This window comes from Mus caroli, chromosome 1 (genome assembly GCF_900094665.2).
Source record: "Mus caroli chromosome 1, CAROLI_EIJ_v1.1, whole genome shotgun sequence".
Taxonomy (NCBI): domain Eukaryota; kingdom Metazoa; phylum Chordata; class Mammalia; order Rodentia; family Muridae; genus Mus; species Mus caroli.
The window spans coordinates 121407627-121425925 of NC_034570.1; the positions used below are offsets into that span (position 1 = coordinate 121407627).

The 18299-nt window shown below is 38.3% G+C and overlaps 1 protein-coding gene across 1 annotated transcript in view; it reads left to right on the forward strand.

The window, feature by feature from the left end:
* Nucleotides 1–18299, forward strand: part of Thsd7b (thrombospondin type 1 domain containing 7B) — an 879842-nt gene that overhangs the window by 492013 nt on the left and 369530 nt on the right. Inside the window, exon 11 of the mRNA XM_021164520.2 lies at nt 14330–14459. Within this exon, the coding sequence (XP_021020179.1) occupies nt 14330–14459 (130 nt within the window). The remainder of the gene's footprint in view (nt 1–14329; nt 14460–18299) is intronic.

Sequence of the window (18299 nt, forward strand, 5' to 3'; positions counted from 1 at the left end):
TCCAGAAAATCAAATAACCCCATTAAAAAATGGGGCTCAGAGCTAAACAAAGAATTCTCACCTGAGGAATACCCAATGGCTGAGAAGCACCTGAAAAAATGTTCAGCATCCTTAATCATCAGGGAATTGCAAATCAAAACAACCCTGAGATTCCACCTCACACCAACCAGAATGGCTAAGATCAAAAATTCAGGTGACAGCAGATGCTGGCAAGGATGTGGAGAAAGAGGAACACTCCTCCATTATTGGTGGAATTGAAAGCTTGTACAACCACTTTGGAAATCAGTCTGGCGGTTCCTCAGAAAATTGAACATAGTACTACCAGAGGATCCCACAATACCTCTCTTGGGCATATATCCAACCGGTAATAAGGACACATGCTCAACTATGTTCATAGCAGCCTTATTTGTAATAGCCAGAAGCTGGAAAGAACCCAGATGCCCCTCAACAGAGGAATGGATACAGAAAATATGGTACATTTATACAATGGAGTACTACTCAGCATTGTTATTCTTTACAGATAATAATGACTTATGAGTGGATATGTATTATGTTAATCTTTCGGGGTCTTAGTTAACTCACTCAGGATGGTCTTTTCTAGTCCCATACATTTTCTGGCAAATTTTATGATGTCATTGTTTTTAATAGGTGAGTAGTTTTCCAATAGATGAGTAATATTCCATTGTGTAAAGGTAGAGCATTTTCTTTATCCATTCTTTTGTTGAGGGACACCTAGTTTATTTCCAGTTTCTGGCTATTAGTAATAAAGCTGCCATGAATGTAGTTGTACAAGTGTCCTTGTTTTATGATCCTTTGGGTATATGCCCAGGAGTGGTAAAGCTGGGTCTTAATGAAGATCAAGGTGGGTAATAGTGCTGGACATTTCTTTAAGTGATTCTCTGCCACTTGAGATTCCTCTGTTGAGAATTCTATGCTTAGATCTCTACTCCATTTTTAATTAGATTATTTAGTTTTTTGATATCTAGTTTCTTGAGTTCTTCATATATTTTGATAATCAGCTTTCTGTCAGATGTGGGATTGGGGAAGATCTTTTTTCATTCTGTAGGATGCCATTTTGTCCCATTGATGGTGTCCCTTTCCTTATAGAAGCTTTTCAGTTTGGGGAGGTTCCCTTTACTTATCGTTGGTCTTAGTACCTATACAATGGGTGTTATGTTCAGGAAGTTGTCTCCTGTGCTAATGTATCCACGGCTATTTCCCTCTTTCTTGTCTATCTAGTTTAATATATCTGGTTTTATGTTGAGGTCTTTGATCCACTTCAACTTGAGTTTTGTACAGGGCGATAGATATAGATGTATTTTCATTCTTCCTCATGCTGACATCCAGTTAGACTAGTGCCATTTGTTGAAGATGCTTTCTTTTTTTCCCCATTGTATAATTTTGGCAAAATTCAAGTAAGTATCCATTGGTGTGTAGGTTTACTCCTGTGTTTTTGTTTCTATTCTATTGACCAACCTATCTAATTTTATGCCAATAAAAATCCACAGAATCAACTAAACTTGTCTCACAGGGGATCACAGAGACTGACCCACCAAATAGAGAGCCTATATAAGAATAATGTAGGCACTCTGAACATATATGTTACAGTTGTATAGCTTCGTCTTGTGATACTCTTATGAATGGGAGCAGTCTCTGTTCTCTGACTCTTTTGCCTGCATTTAGGCCCCTTCTTCCTGGGGCTCCTCTTTCACCCTTAATATTAGAAAAGGTGCCTAGTCTTCCTGCCACTTGATATGGTAGTTAATATCCAAGGCAGTTCTGCCCCTTTCTAAAGAGAAGCAGAACAGTGGATGGGATGGGAGGACAAAAGGGGACCTGGGAGGAGAGGAGAGAGAGGAAACTGTGGATAAGACATAAAAAAAATCAAAAAATAAATAAAGAAATTGATGATAGACAAATGATGGATGATAGATAGATGCATAGATAGATAGATAGATAGATAGATAGATAGATAGATAGATAGATAGATAGAGATAGATAGTTAATATATCATACATACATACATACATACATATATACATTCATTCTGTAGAATTCCTCACTTGTGACATCCCCTCAGTACTCACAAACTTTCAGATTTTGAAACATTTTAGATTTTCATGATAGAAATTTGTCCCATGCCTAGTTATTATGCTTCAGAGCCTCGTTAATGAGGTATTCCTTTCCCTGAAGGCACTAAATCTTAATTTCCCAAGGTAAAAGAATTTCAGATACTAATACTTCATGAGTAGCTACAAAAATAACTAAAATTCAAGAAAAGCACATCATATGCACACATGTGTCAAGAGTCTTTGTTTACTTCCTGATAAAACCTATGGTGGAAAGTGAAAAACTTCAATGTTTTGATTTCAGAGTTGTTTTCTTAACTTTCTGGTATTTTCCCCCCAACAGAAACCATACTCCAAAGACTAATGTTTAATATCTATGCTATCCCTGGGACCTTGTGCTCAATAGACCAGTTTGTATACATATGCATATCCTGAAAGTAGAATGGTGAACTAGGATTTATAGAGCTGAGCTACAATGGCTGGTGGTAGCTTTCAAACACAGCAAGGTTCATCAAAGCAAATGGTCATGCAATCCATTTCACCTCATGTGAGGAAAATGGATGTAGTCAGAGGGTCAGGTTATCCAGAGTTTCCTGCTACCTATGCTTCTCTGAACTACATTTTCCTTCTTCTATGACACCTGCATGCCATCTGCCCTTGAATACAGTCTTATCCATAAATAGAATCACTTTCTACCCTTTAGGACATATGCACTGATAGTACAGAACAGTATGAATTATTGTAAAGAGGTTTCCTGAAGAGACATGTACTCTGATATTTCTGGCTGATGTTGACAGCATCTTGAGTTTCTGTTCCAGAGGGCATCTAGGCCTCCAGAACCCTTTTGTATGCAACACAACATGGTATTTTGGTCTTAACACTGATGGAGTCCAACATATTAGGAGCCCAGTAGCAGGCAGCTACTCATCATCTCATTATCTAAAATGAAAAGAGGTCAGGACAGGGACAGGGGAATGAAGAAATCCCTGTCATATCAGCACATGTTCCCAAGGGGGCGGGGGGAGGGGGAACAAGTGAAATGTGTTGGTATAAATGGCATTGTTAACTCCCTTGTTTCTAGTACTCATTTCTAATTATACTCATTACAATGTACTTTGCTGTAGGGCAGGCTGCAGTTTTAGATGTGTTAAAAGCTGCAATGATTTTGGTGGTTGTTTATGGGATGAAACCCGGGTGGGACAGTCTCTGGATGGTCCTTCCTTCCCTCTCAGCTCCGAACTTTGTAACTCCTTCTATGAGTATTTTGTTCCCCATTCTAAGAAGGAAGGAAGTAGCCACACTTTAGTCTTCCTTCTTCTTGAGTTTCATGTGTTTTGCAAATTCTATCTTGGGTATTCTGAGTTTCTGAGCTAATATCCACTTACCAATGAGTGCATATCATGTGTGTTCTTTTGTGATTGGGTTATCTCATTCAGGATGATATCCTTCAGATCCATCTATTTGCCTAATAATTTCATAAATCCATTGTTTTTAATAGCTGAGTAGTACTCCATTGTGTAAATGTACCACATTATCTGTATCCATTCCTCTGTTGAAGGACATCTGGGTTCTTTCTAGCTTCTGGCTATTATAAATAAGGCTGCTATGAACATAGTGGAGTGTGTTTCCTTATTAAATGTTGGAACATCTTCTGGGTATATGCCCAGTAGGGGTATTGCTGGGTCCTCAGGTAGTACTATGTCCAATTTTCTGAGGAACTGCCTGACTGATTTCCAGAGTGGTTGTAGCTTGCAATTCCAGCTTGCAATCCCACCAGCAATGGAGGAGTGTTCCTCTTTCTTCACATCCTCACTAGCATCTGCTGTCACCTGAACTTTTTATCTTAGCCATTCTGATTGGTGTGAGGTAGAATCTCAGGGTTGTTTTGATTGCAAATCCAGACACTATTGCATATGCCAGCAAGATTTTGCTGACAAGACCCTGATATAGCTATCTCTTGTGAGGCTATGCCAGTGCCTGGCATCATACAGAAGTAGATGCTCACAGTCATCTATTGGATGGAACACAGGGCCCCCAGAGAAAGAGCTAGAGAAAGTACCCAAGGAGCTAAAAAGGTCTGCAACCCTATAGGAGGATCAACAATATGAACTAACCAGTACCCCCCAGAGCTTGTGTCTCTAGTTGCATATGTAGCAGAGGATGGCCTAGTTGGCCATCAATGGGAGGAGAGGCCCTTGGTCTTGGGATGATTATATGCCCCAGTACATGGGAATGCTAGGGCCAGGAAGTAGGAGTGGGTGGGTTAGGGAGCAAGGCAGGAGGAGTTTATAGGGGACTTTTGGGATAGCATTTGAAATGTAAATGAAGAAAATATCTAATAAAAAAAATAAAAATTTGGAAAAAAAAGCTGCAATGATTTACTTAATGTTTTTTGTTCCTGTGGCTTGGCTAATCATATTTTATGTTTGGTTTCTTTTTTGACATATTGAATGAATATAGAACTTTGCTCTAGGTGTGCAATATCAGCTATTCTATCACCCTGAAAACTTTGCTTGTTAATATGACAATTTTTTTGGCCCCACACAAATAGACATTCTGATTCAACTCTTAGGGTTGATGAGTGAGGAGATGTGGAGAAGTATTTCTTGAGATTTTAATGTGCAGCCAGGCTTGGGGACTACAGGAGATAAGGAAACCTTGACAGAGCATGGGTGACTTGAGGGATGATGGAGAGAAGCCAAGCTGAAGGCCTCTCACTACTGGGAAGGGGCATGTTCATTAAACTGTAGGTGTTTTAAGAGCAGCAGTACTGTTTGGGGGAAACATCTAACAGTGTGAGCAGGAGTGTCTCTGACTGCCCTGCTCTTGGGATCCTTTTCCTTCTGGGTTAGCATGCCCAGCCTTATTATGAGGGTTTTTACCTAGTCTTACTGTGCCTTGCTATGACATGTTTGGTTGATATCCCTGGAAGGTCTTTTCTCTTTTCTGAAGGGAAATGAAGAAGTGGATTTTGGGTTGCAGGGAGGGTTAGGAGGAGTGGAGGAAAAGAAACTGTGGTCAGGATATAGTGTATGAGAAAAGAATGAGAAAAAAGAAAAGAAGTAGTGGTCAGAGATAGAAAATAGAAGAAAATGGAGAAAGCCTCAAGAAATGTAAAGTTGTTGCTTAGGCTTTATCAAGTGCATGACACACACCAAAGAGAGAAAATGTTTATTTGTCTTGACTCTTATCTTGCATAGTTTATGCAAATATAAGGGAGAATTGCTCCCTCTGAAGTATTTGTGAAAGTCTTATCCAGAAAGCATTTTGAGCTCACAGGTTGGTTTTTTTCACATTTGCAAGATGCTTTAAATTCCATTTAATCAGGCATTCCTAACAGCTGCCCTGTGAATTGGCCAGGCAGTATTACCCACACAGGACAAATAAGAAAATTGAAGCTCTGAGATGTTAAGTGCATTGCCCAAGGTCATATAGCAGCTCGGTAATGAGCCGGGATTAGACACCACAGCCCAGAAGTCCTGTCTGTTGCCAGTTTCACTGAATTTGGTTTCTGTTGCAAAGTGAATGATGATTATGAAATTTAAGAGTATAGAATACTTTTCTTTTCAGGCAATGTTTCAAAGTGAAATAAATAGATGGTTATGCTAAAGCCTCTTTCCAACATTCCTAAAGTGTTTGGCAGAAGAGTTTGGCTTAATTTCACCCATGTATAGATGAGTCTTTGACTTCCTGTGCATCTTGAGGGTCTTTAATCCTGGGCTTCATGCACCTGCTCTGAGTATCCAGCACTAAGATGAATAAAGAGGAACTATATGAAAAATCTTTCTACATGCAACAATTCTGCAACAACACATTATTAAAACCACTTATACTTCCATTTCTCCTTGAAGAAAGAGAGACTACAAGGTTGGTGGCCTTTGGAAAATATAGTTTATCTTATCATTTCTAAACTCAAATAAAACTTCTCTAAAAGTTTTCCTAGAGAACTTTTGCATTGTTGTCTGCCCACTGAGCTTCTCTTCTGCTGCAAAAAAAAATTCATAATGTATTATGTATATTCCAGTTTCCCATACAGAATCCAGCTGAGTGACCCACAGAGAGCAGATATCTGATAAATATTTATCAACAATGACAACATTGTGTGTGCTAAGTGCTCCCCTATGAGATCTCAAGACTCCTGATAGTCTGTTACTTAAATGGGAGAGAGGCTGGTACTAAATTCCTGGTTTTGTTCATTTTCTATGGAGGAAGCTAACTCTGACAGCTTCAAGAGCTGTGGTGAAGAGGAAAAGAGGCATTCTCTGGTGTATAATTAATCAGAAGAGAGAATATACCTCACTTGTGATGTAATGAGGAGACTTGGGCTGTCTCACCTCATACTATGGTATCTATCTACAACCTTGACTTGAAAGCTATCTCCTTGACAAGCCAAGTGTGAACTCCTTTCCTTCACACTCATGTACTTTGTTGATAGGCTGTTTATACTCTTTCTGATGTAGGGTTTATTTGGAATGCTTCTACCATAAGCACACATCTAAAGTGTACTTCGCTTTCCCTTTAGTTTTTAATTTATTGATTCATGAAAAGGAATGCCAGGGTCGTCAAATAATACTTGATAAATGGGTGAGCAGCTATCTCAAATAAAATATGGTGGCAAAAATTAAAAAGGGCAAGTTGGCCAGTTACCAGATCCACTGAATAACTTGGGGAACAGCTGTGTAGAGTGTCTTTCACACACTCTTCAAATGAAAACCTGGGCTTTAGAAGAAACAAAATGTGTGTATGTGTGTGTGTGTAGCATGCTATATTTCATTTTTTGATATATTTTATATTACTTTATATTAGTTATGTTATATTCAAATAGGTGGCACTGGTGATGTTGTTTGTCTGAGTAGTCAAAATATTTATGCAAACTGAGGTACTTGTAAAGTGAACCAAAAAAATGATTGCTATTTAAGCAAAGATAGCAGCATGAACCAGGACTTCTCTCAACAAACATGGCACTGATAATCCCATTTTTTCCTCTTCATTGGAAGGGGAAGGATTAACTCTCTGGGAACATAATATAGAGAGAAGTTATTCATGGTCTCTTCTGCGGGCATACAAGGTGGAAAACAAAATAGTTTGTAACTTCTCTTCACCTTTTAGAAAACTACAGATGATTCAATTATTGGAATGTTTTAGTCACCATTCTGGGCAGAATGCATATGCTTTAAATGCAATATCTCATGAAACCTTCACATCAATGAAGAACAAGATTTTTTTTTTCCAGTTTTACATCTAGGGTCTCTTAGTTAGGGTTTCATTGCTGTGAAAAGACATCATGACCAAGGCAACTCTTATAAAGGAAAACATCTAATTGGGGCTGGTTAATAATTTCAGAGTTTCAGAGTTTCAGTCCATTAAAGCACGACAGAACACAGGCAGATATGGTGCTGGAGGAGCCAAGAGGTCTACATCTTGATCTTGATTCAAAGGCTGTCAGGAGGAAGGTCTTTTCTACACTGGGTGGAGCTGGAGCACTGAGTCCTCAAAGCCTACCTATACAGTGACAAACTTCCTCCAACAAGCCCATACCTCCTAATAATGCCACTTACCATGGGCCAAGCATATTCAAAGCACCACAGAGGGGAACTTGCAGTTAAAGAAAAGAACTGAATTGTAATAGCTACTAGGGTTGCAGAGTGGTAGCTGACACTAGGAGGTAGTTAAGCATGGCTGCTTATGAAAATGAGAATCTTAGAATATCACTGGAATCATGATTTTTGCTTCCAGATGTCTAGAATCAGAGAGGAACTAGCAGCTTATATTTTTGTTGGGATGGTACACTGTCTCTGTGAAGGGGAGGAGGCTGAAAAAGAAGAGCTCAAGGTCACATGCTTAGCGGAGCATCAGTGCCATGAAGCATGTTGAAATTCTTGAGGTCTGTCAAGAGTTGGAAGTTTTGAGAGGAAAGAGGCCATCTGGAATATCGGAATACTCCAGGAAGCATTGCAGTAATTATCCTGCTTTGCTAACAGGCAATAATCCTGTTTGATTTTTGTATATATATATTGATCTCTGGGATCACCTCACCTTGTATGTTCATCTCCAATGCCGGGTCACATATCTTCACCCCTGCTCTGCCATGCATGCTGTGTATCTACATTGGCATGTTCAGCCAGTTGAAAACTTAATGTCTACCTTTATTTCACAATTCTATGATCAACACTCATGGCATTTAATTCAGTGTGATGTACTCCAGTTTACCTGGAAAAATCACACTGAACTTTTTTTTTATATACTTATTTTGTTTGTTCTGTTTTGTGCTGGGAATTGGTAGTACAGGCCCCCACTGTGCCTCTCTAAATGTCCCTTAGTGTTTGGAGCCCACTCACGTATTTTCTATGTTAAATATAATTCCAATCTTTAAATTGTCAACTTTTCTAAATGTTACTTTTTCCCACTATAATTAATAACTTAAGCTTAATTATCCCTGATGGCTTAGTGATGACAGAACACGCATAAATCAAAACCAAATTTCAGTGAATTGTTTGTTAGCCATAATCATTCTTAAGCAATTGTTTATGTTTGCAAATGAACACTTTAATTTATTGTTATTTTTCATAGGCCTAATGAGGTGGGAAATATCACTCACATTACTGACATTTAAGCCTTCTGTACATAGGTGGGCAGCTAAGGAACTGTTTGAAAGGAAGCATGAAACCATGAGCTATGATTAATATTCTTTCCTCTGAAATATTTGCTCTTTTAATGGAAAGATCATAAACTTTGCTACCAGTGTAAGGCAGTCTAATTGTATAAAAGTAATTTTGAGAAGCTATTTTCTTCTACCCCTATCCATTTCTTATCTGTAAAATGGGAACCATGATAATAATGATAGTATTAATCATACTAATTTCTGTCTTGGGAGTTATAGTAATAAAATAAGGCAGTATATGCAAAATACTAAGAACATATGTGATATTAAGCTTATGGATCATTCCTGAGAACCTTCTGTTTTATATGTATAAATAATCTCTAGGTATCTTCTATCTGCAAGCCACCATATCTACCTCCACACCTTCTCTCCAGAAATCATCTCTCCTTGTAGTCAGTGGAGAAGGAAGGCTGTGTCTGGTGCCATTTGGTGAAAACATCCTCAGATGTTCTTACCTTGCCTTGCCTGGCTTCAGACCTTTGATAGAAGCTACCCAAAGCACTCACATTTCTTGTTTCTCTTGGATACATACAAGCTCAACTCACTACCCCAAAGCTGGCTTCCATAGAGACGTGTTTTGAGAATATCTATTACAGCCCCATTCTAGCTGTGCGCACTGCCTACTGTTGTTTTTGCCACAGGATCACTTTATCAAATCTGCTATTCATGACAGATTCATGGAAAACACTTCAGAACTGACTTTTCACTATGATCATCCAAGGAGAAAGGCATAGACACAAAACGTAATGGATGCCCTACATATCCTGGTATTGTTTCTTTATCTCAAGCTTCTCATTAATTCTATTGTTGTCTTCAAACTCATATACATTTCCCTTCATTAAAATAAAGTGACCATTGTTTCCCCCTCTATGAACATTTTGCCTGTATGCTAATTGATTGTTTCTACCATAGAATCTATCTTTTTTAGTATACCCTTGAATAACCACTGGATATGGCTATCATTGTGATGCTTACAGCTTTTGATCCATTCGATATAGAGTCAAGCCATGAGGGCAGTGTGTTTGTTTCTGTGTATGTGTATGCATGGTATGGGAGCATGAATGAAATCCATCAAGCCCTGCTATATATAGATCTAGTCTTTGTCAGGTATTCTCTCTGTCTCATTCTGCCCTCTCCTCCCAGTACTTGATTACACAATCCTCCTCCCGTTCCTCTTTCCCCTTCTCTTTTGAACAGGCTCAGGGACATCCCTTGCTCCAGTCGCTAGGGAACCTGCATGAATACAAAGGTGCTCATCGCTACCTATATGCAGGAGCCCTAGGTCCAGCCCATGGTTGCTCTTTGGTTAGTGATTCAGGCCCTGAGAGCCACCACAGATCCAGTTTAGTTGACTTTGTTGGTCTTCCTGTGGAGTCTTTGTCTTCTCTCTTTCCCTCATTCTTTCTCCCAACTCTTTTGTAAGACTCCCTGAACTCCATTTATGTTTGGATGTGAGTTTCTGCATCTATTTCCATTGACTGCTGGGTGGAGCTTCTCAGAGGACAGGTATGCTAGGCTCCTGTATGCAAACATAACATACTATCATTAATAGTGTGAGGAATTTGTTCTTGGCTATGGGATAGGTCTCAATTTGGGGCAGTCATTGGTTGGCCAATCCCTCAGTCTCTGTTCTGTATCTGTCCCTGCACATTTTGTAGGCAATACAAATTTTGGGTCAAAGGTTTTATGGGTGGATTGATGTCTTCATTCACTGGGAGTCTGGCCTGGCTACAGGAAGTAGCTACTTCAGGATCTATTTACCCCCACTGCTATGAAAATCAGCTAGAGTCACCCCCATGGACCCTCTGAGGCCTTACTCCATCCCAGGTCTCTGGTACATTCTAGATATTACTCCCCCTAGCCGATCTTTCTGTTCTCTCCCCTACTTTCACTACAAATAATTTCCCCCATACTGCCCCACTCCCCTTTCACCTCTCTTTCCACCAGCTCCTTCCTTCCATCAACCTCCAATATCTATTTTGTTTCCCCTTCTGAGAAAGATTCAACCATCCTCCCTTGGGCCCTTCTTGTTATTTGGCTTCTGAGTCTGTTGATTTTAGCCTGGTTTTCCTGCACTTGATGGGCAATATCCATTTATAACTGAATACATACTGAGCATGTCCTTTTAGGTGTAAGTTACCTCACTCAGGAAGATATTCTCTAATTCCATCCATTTGCTTGTGAAATTCATGATGTTGTTTTTAATGGCTGTGTAGTATTCCATTTTGTAGATATACCACATTTTCTCTATCCATTCTTCAGTTGAGAGACAACTAGATTGATTCCAGTTTTTGGTATAACAAAAACACTGTTATGAATATAGTTGAGCAAGTGTCCTTGTGGGATGGTGAAACATTTTTTGAATATACACACAGGAATGATATAGCTGGGTCCTGAGGTAAAACTATTCTCAGTCTTTTGAGAAACTGCCAAATTGGTTTCCAGAGTGGTCACACAAGTTTGCACTACCTCCCGCACTGGAGGAATGTTCCCCTGGCTTAACAACCTTGGTAGCATGTGCTGTCCTTGGATTTTTTTCATCTTAACTATGCGTGAATGGTGGATTCTAAGTCCTTTTGATTTGCATTTCCCTGATAACTAAGGATATTTAGCATTTTGGTATGTGTTTCTTGGCCATTAGAGAATCTTCTGTTGAGAATTCTGTTTAGCTCTGTAATACATATATGTTTATTGTTTTTTTTTTTTTTTTGGATTGTTTGGTGTCTAATATCTTGAGTTCTTTATATATTTTGGATATTAGCCCTCTGTCAGATATAGGGATAGTGAAGAGCATTTCCCAATTTGTAGGGTGTCATTTTATCCTAATTATGGTGTCCTTTGACTTACAGTGTCATGAGGTCTCATTTATTAGTTTTTAACCTTAGTGCCTGAGTCATTGGTGTTTTGTTCAGGAAGTTGTCTCCTGTACCAATGAGTTCAAGGGTATTCCCCACTTTCTGTTCTAGTAGATCTAGTGTATCTGGTTTTATGTTGAGGTCTTTGATCCATTGGGAATTGAGTTTTGTGCAGGGTGATAAATATTGATCTATTTGCATTTTCCTACATGCAGAAATCGAGTTAGACCAACAGTATTTGTTGAAGATGCTCTTCATTTTCTATTGTATGATTTTGGCTAACTTTGAGTTAATTTTGTATCCAACCACTTTGTGGAAGGTGTATATCAGCTGTAAGAGTTCTCTGGCAGATTTTTTGGGTAACTTATGTATCTATCATATCATATAATTTACACATTCTTTGACTTATTCCTTTCCAATTTGTCTCTCCTTGATCTCCTTTAGTTGTCTTATTGTTCTAGCTAAGATTTTAAGTACTATATTGAAGAGATATGGAGAGAGAAGGCAGCCTTGACTTGTACATGATTTTAGTGGAAATGCTTAAAGTTTCTCTCTATTTAATTTGATGTTGGCTATTGGCTGGGGTGTTTATTGCCTTTATTGTGTTTAGCTATGTACCTGATATCCCTTCTTTCTCCAAAACTTATATCATGGAGGGGTGTTTATTTTGTCAAACCCTTTTGTATCATCCAGTGAGATGGTCATGTGATTTAGTTTCTTTTAATTTGTTTATATAGTAGGTTACATTGACAGAATTTTGTATATTGAAGCATCTGTGCATTCCTGGAATGAAGCCTACTTGGTCATGGTGGATAATATCTTTGATATGCTCCTGGTTTTAGTTTGTGAGTATTTTATTGAGTATTTTTGCATCAATATTCATAAGGGAAATTGGTCTGAAATTCTCTTTCTTTGTTGAGTCTTTGTGTGGTTTAGGTATTCGGGTGACTATAGCTTCATAAAATAAGATTGGCAGCTTTCCTTATGTTTCTAAATTGTATAATAGTCTGAGGAGTATTGGGATTAGTTCCTCTTTGAATGTTGGGTAGAATTCTGCACAGCACCATCTCACCCAGAGCTTTCTTTGGTTGGGAGAATTTTTAATGATTGCTTCTATTTCCTTAGGGGATTATAGGACTATTCATAGGCTTTACCTGATCTAGATTTAGATTTGATAATTGGTATCTGTTAGGAAATCATCTATATCATTTAGACTTTCCAATTTTGTGGAGTATAAGCATTTGAAGTAATACCTAGTCATTCTTTGAATTTCCTCAGTGTCCACTGGTATGTCTACCTTTTCATTTCTGACTGGTTTTTTACTGTATTTACTAAAAGGATTTATTCATGTCCTCTTAAAGGCCTCTATCTTCTTTATAAGATTGGATTGAAGATCCTCTTCTTGTACTTCAGTTTCATTACGATATCCAGGGTTTATTGTAGCAGGATAGATGGGCTCTGTTGGTGCCATATTGCCCTGAGTCTTCTTGATTGTGTTCTTATGCTGTCCTTTAGGCATCTGGTTTTCCCTGGTGTTGGCTGAATGCTCCTGACAGCAGCAGAACTTATCAGGAAGGTGGAAGGGGATGTTTTGTGGACTAAATAATAGAGATCAGGGTACCCAACTCTGTTGATGTGCTCAGGCAGGCCCCACTCTGTAGGCTGTGTCCCAGTCAGCCCTAACTGGGATATAAGCTGGATTTGACTAGGATAAGATTGGTGGAACAGGGTTCTGAACTGGTTAATCTTGGTGGCCTAGGTTTCCACAGGTAAGCAGGGTGATCTTGGACTCTCTCTAGTCTCCTCCATACCAAAAAGAAAGTAGACAATGGGTCTCACGGAACCATGCAGGCCACTCACCTCTGCAGGTAGTCTTGGGCAGACCAGCTGGGGTAGTGGCTGGATGTGACTAGGATGGGTAGTCAGGAAGGATTCCAAGGGAGCTAGTTTGGGGCCCCAGAAAGTTTCCACTAGCAGGCAGGATGATCTTAGGGTCTTGCAAGGCTCCTCTGACCAAGAAGCAAACTGAGAGCTAGACAGTGGGGCATGTGCCATTTACCTCTGCAGGCTTTCCCAAGCCTAGAATTATTAATTTCAAAAGAAGAATTTCTACCATATAGAGCAGTCTATGGCAAGAAACTTCATATTGAAAAGAATAAATAATGGAAATCTAGGCCCTTCAGGTACTGTTTGAAGTGAAGGAGGGGATATGAGCTTCACACCATGATATAGTATTCTTATGTCACTTGAAATGTAAAATATAAACTTAAAAGATGTTTGGAGCTGGAGAGATTGCTCAGCTGTAAAGAGCACTTGCAGATCTTGCAAAGGGCCAGGTTTGATTATTAGTATCCACATGGCAGCTCATAGCTGTGTGTAACTAGAGATCTAAGGGTTGGATGCCCTTCCTAGGCACCCATCAGGCATTCAGTTGGTTCACAGACACACATGCAGGAAGACACTCATACACAAAAATAAAAATAACATCAATCTTCTAAAAGATGTTTAAATTAAAATGCATTAAAACAGTGGAAACATTTGAGTTTACAGCGAGTGCCTCAGTGTGGAGCTTTGCCCACAGGAGGGAGATTGAGCACTGGCTCCCAGCCTTTGCTGCTTTCATCTTAGCTTCCTTTTACAAATATGCTTAGTTGAACTCTTTTTCACTTTCCTTCCAGATGCTGCCTGGATTTGATCTACATCGATGTAACAGGAGCTATAATTTTATTTCTCATTTTCTTCAGGAAATACTACAATAAAACAATCTCGATACAGGATTATCATCCAGGAAGCAGCCAATGGGGGTCAAGAGTGCCCAGACACCTTGTTTGAAGAAAGAGAGTGTGAAGATATCTCATTGTGCCCTTCATACCGGTAATTAGTTACTTTTGGATTATCATTAGACCTGAGCACAATTGTATCATAATTTTTTTCATATATGTTTGCTTAGTGAAATTTTTAAGTTGTCACATTTTATACTTTTAAATATTCAGCAATTTTCTTTTCTTCACTAGAATGTATTCATTAGAAACGAAGAATATGAATACCTAATTAACAGGAGAATAAACCTGGAGCATGATTGGCTATAAGTGAGCTACTGGAATGCTGCCTCTTCTGCAATCAGATTTCTGGAGAATGATCCAAAAAGAGATGGGATGAGCTTTTATGTAGAATATCTTACACACACACACACACACATACATGTATGCACACATACTACATATATGCGCATATGGGTACAAACACATACAGACAGCCACATACAATCAGACACAAACACATATAAACAAGTTCACATAGACCCAAACAAAACACATACACTCAAACATACATGCATAGGCACATACACACATGAAGACATGTAGATACACACATACACACAAACACTTGTAAACACAGACACACAAACACACACATATGGAGACTCACATGAGTAAATACAAAAAACACATATTCATACAGGAAAACATAGACACAGGCATGTAGACACACACACACATATACAGACACAGACACACATAGATACACATACATACACATACATACATATTTAGACACACAAAGACACACACACACACACTCGTAGACACATAGACTTACACATGCAAATACAACACAAATAGTACAAAACAAACCCCACTACACCGTGAGATACATACTCATCCTGTTGTTTTCATCTTAGAACTTCCAACAAGCCATTAAAAAACAAACTGGGTGTAGCAGCATGCACCTGTAATCTAGCTTTTGAAAGACTGAGGCAAGAGGATCGTGAGTTCAAGACCATCCTGGCTACTGTATATGTATATAAAATCCTGTCTCAAACAGCAAATCAGATGTAAGGTTATGAATATAGAGGATAATATATTCTTGATAATATTTTTATTTATTCTTTGTAAATTATATCCACATGTACACTGTATCTTTAATGATGCCTATTGCCAACTCCACTCTTTTTAATAAGAGAACAGGGGTAACACTTAAACCTTTAATTCTCTCCCTTTTAGAAATTGGAAAGTACTGTTTATGAAACCATATCCAAGTTTTATTTTCAAGTCTTAACCTTCTATTCTTTTTGAATTTGCAAGTTTGAAATTCAATGATAACAGTGCTTTTAAATAATCTTAGTTTAAATGAAGTCAATGATTTAAGATAATAGCTCATGGTTTAAAAATCATATAGTTTTACCAACTCACTCAAAAACGTATTTTGCAAAATTATCTAATGTTTTATCCTGATCATTTTAGAAACTGTGTCTTAGAGCTGTGAGTCTTAAGGGATATTTATTCAGGAATAATGTAGTCTTATTGTTTTTCCAAAAAGAGCTCATTTTAGGTACAAGTTAAGTGCGCCACTGAGAAAGAAGTTCAGCCCTACTGTTCTGCCCATGCTTCACGCCATCATCAGTGATGGACAGCTTGGGGGGGATGCAGATAATGACTGCGATCAGGTCTAGACAGCTCTTTGCTCTCATAACCATGGGGCCATGGTGAAATCACTGTTGGTAATCACCCACTTGGGCTTTGGGTAAATATTGAAACTTCCATGTCCAGAAAAGCGCATTTGAGGAAAGTAGCCAAGTAAAAACCTCAGCCAAATGAAATATTATCAGACATTTTAATAAACCCAGAGTCACTGTAATCAGCAGAAATCTCAGAAACCACTGGTGGCATTTGGTTTTCCTCAATCGTTGCTATTTGGTAGCACTTCAATTTAACCCTTTATGTTTGAACGGATTTTTCTTATTTACCTCCTGCCATTTCCCCAGAAATCAGTTCTACTGTATCCACAACCTACTCTATGCTGTGCACCTCAAACTGAGAACAAATTAACACAACTCTCCGATTGCTGCAACAACAACAGCAACAACAACAACAACAACAACAATCTTGTAATGTTGATCACTAAGGTTCCATTTAGATTTTGATTCCTCTTCACTGGTGTTCTGCATGAAGTTATCCTAAAAATACAAGTTTAGGCGTTTTTTTGTTTTATTGTTATCTTCTAGTTCATTCTCTTAGCTGACTTAAGGGCACATATCCAAATTCACCAAATTAGAACAGAATTGAAATGCCCACCTAGGTTGTCCTACATCATCCAGTACATTAAATTACAGATGAAAGAGAAGACAACATTATGACATTAATCTCTATGCAGAATTGATGGTGAGAAGTAACCAAGAACCAAGGAGCAAGTAACCGCAATGATCCAGTCTCAGGCTACCACTCACTCTGAATGAATCCTAGTGATTCATCTCAAACTTGATAGCTTATCAAACACTAAAACTCTAAAATCTCCTTCCATCTTCTCATTCTGTCTACACAGCACACTACCAGGAGTGAATACCCTGGTTTCATGTTGGTCTGAGACACCTATGATAACTTACCTTAAGGAATCCAAATACATCATAATGAATAATACATAATGATTCAAAAGGTGGGATTTGAGCCCAAAACCACCTCATATATTGTGGATGTGACTATTTTGAGGGAATTTATGTATAAATGAAGTTAATTTATTATTGTTAATAATATTGTTAGAAGTTAATATTGTTGATTTATTTAATCACGACATGCTTTCAATTTCTGTTTCCTGATTTTCAACCAAAATTCTTAGTCATTCTTATTAAAGAAGCCATTGGAAGGTAACTAGTAATATTTTTATTTACTGGTCATATTTTTATAAGGAGTTCATAAGGTGTGGCCTAGTGAATAAAATAGTTCCTGCTTTATCAGACTTCTTGGCTTATATGAAACAGATCATAAAAGCACAGGAACTAAAAGAACAAAAAGCATTCTTAGAATTTGGCCCTTGAGTTTTCTGGAATACTGTGCAGAAATAATTTTAAGAACAAAAACCAGCCGCCGGGCGGTGGAGGCTCACACCTTTAATCCCAGCACTTGGGAGTCAGAGGCAGGCGGATTTCTGAGTTTGAGGCCAGCCTGGTCTACAAAGTGAGTTCCAGGACAGCCAGGGCTACACAGAGAAACCCTGTCTCGAAAAAACAAAAAAAAAACCCAAAAAACAAAAAAACAAAAAACCAAACAAACAAAAACAAAAGCCATCCTCTGTGGGACAAAAACAGACACTTTATTAATTTGAGGAAGGTAACCAGAGAGAAGCCAGGTGACTTCCTCAGAGACCATTTCCTCAGAGAAAAGCAAGTCCTGAAATCTCATCCTATCACATGCATTCCTCTTCTCTAAGATGAACTTGGGGGTAAGGTCTGTCCCTAGAGTCATCTTTTGCATTTTATTCCATGACTGGTGGAAATGGTAGAATTATATCTGAATCCTGGAAGTACCGTATGTTTTTTTAAAGAGCAGAAGCAAAAACCCTAAAATTGGCACCCTAAAATTTCAGATGTTCAGACTTTGAATCTTTTATGTTTTGGTAAAATGCAAGGATTATTCTCCTTTCTTCTTTATATTTATTTTTAAATGGTTGTAAATAAACAGAGTGATCTATGTATATTGAGGTTCTTTTTGTTGTTTTTTAAAATATAAACTAAGATTCACAAATGAAATATTCAAACTCTCAGTAGAATCACAGCTTTAATCCATAAATCTGGATTGTCGAGGGAAGGCAACAGTCAACTGCTACTGTTCCAGCACTGGCTAGAGGGAATTCTATGTTATTTATTTATTTATTTATTTATTGTAACACATGTATATACATGTGCACATGCATATATATATATATATATATATATATATA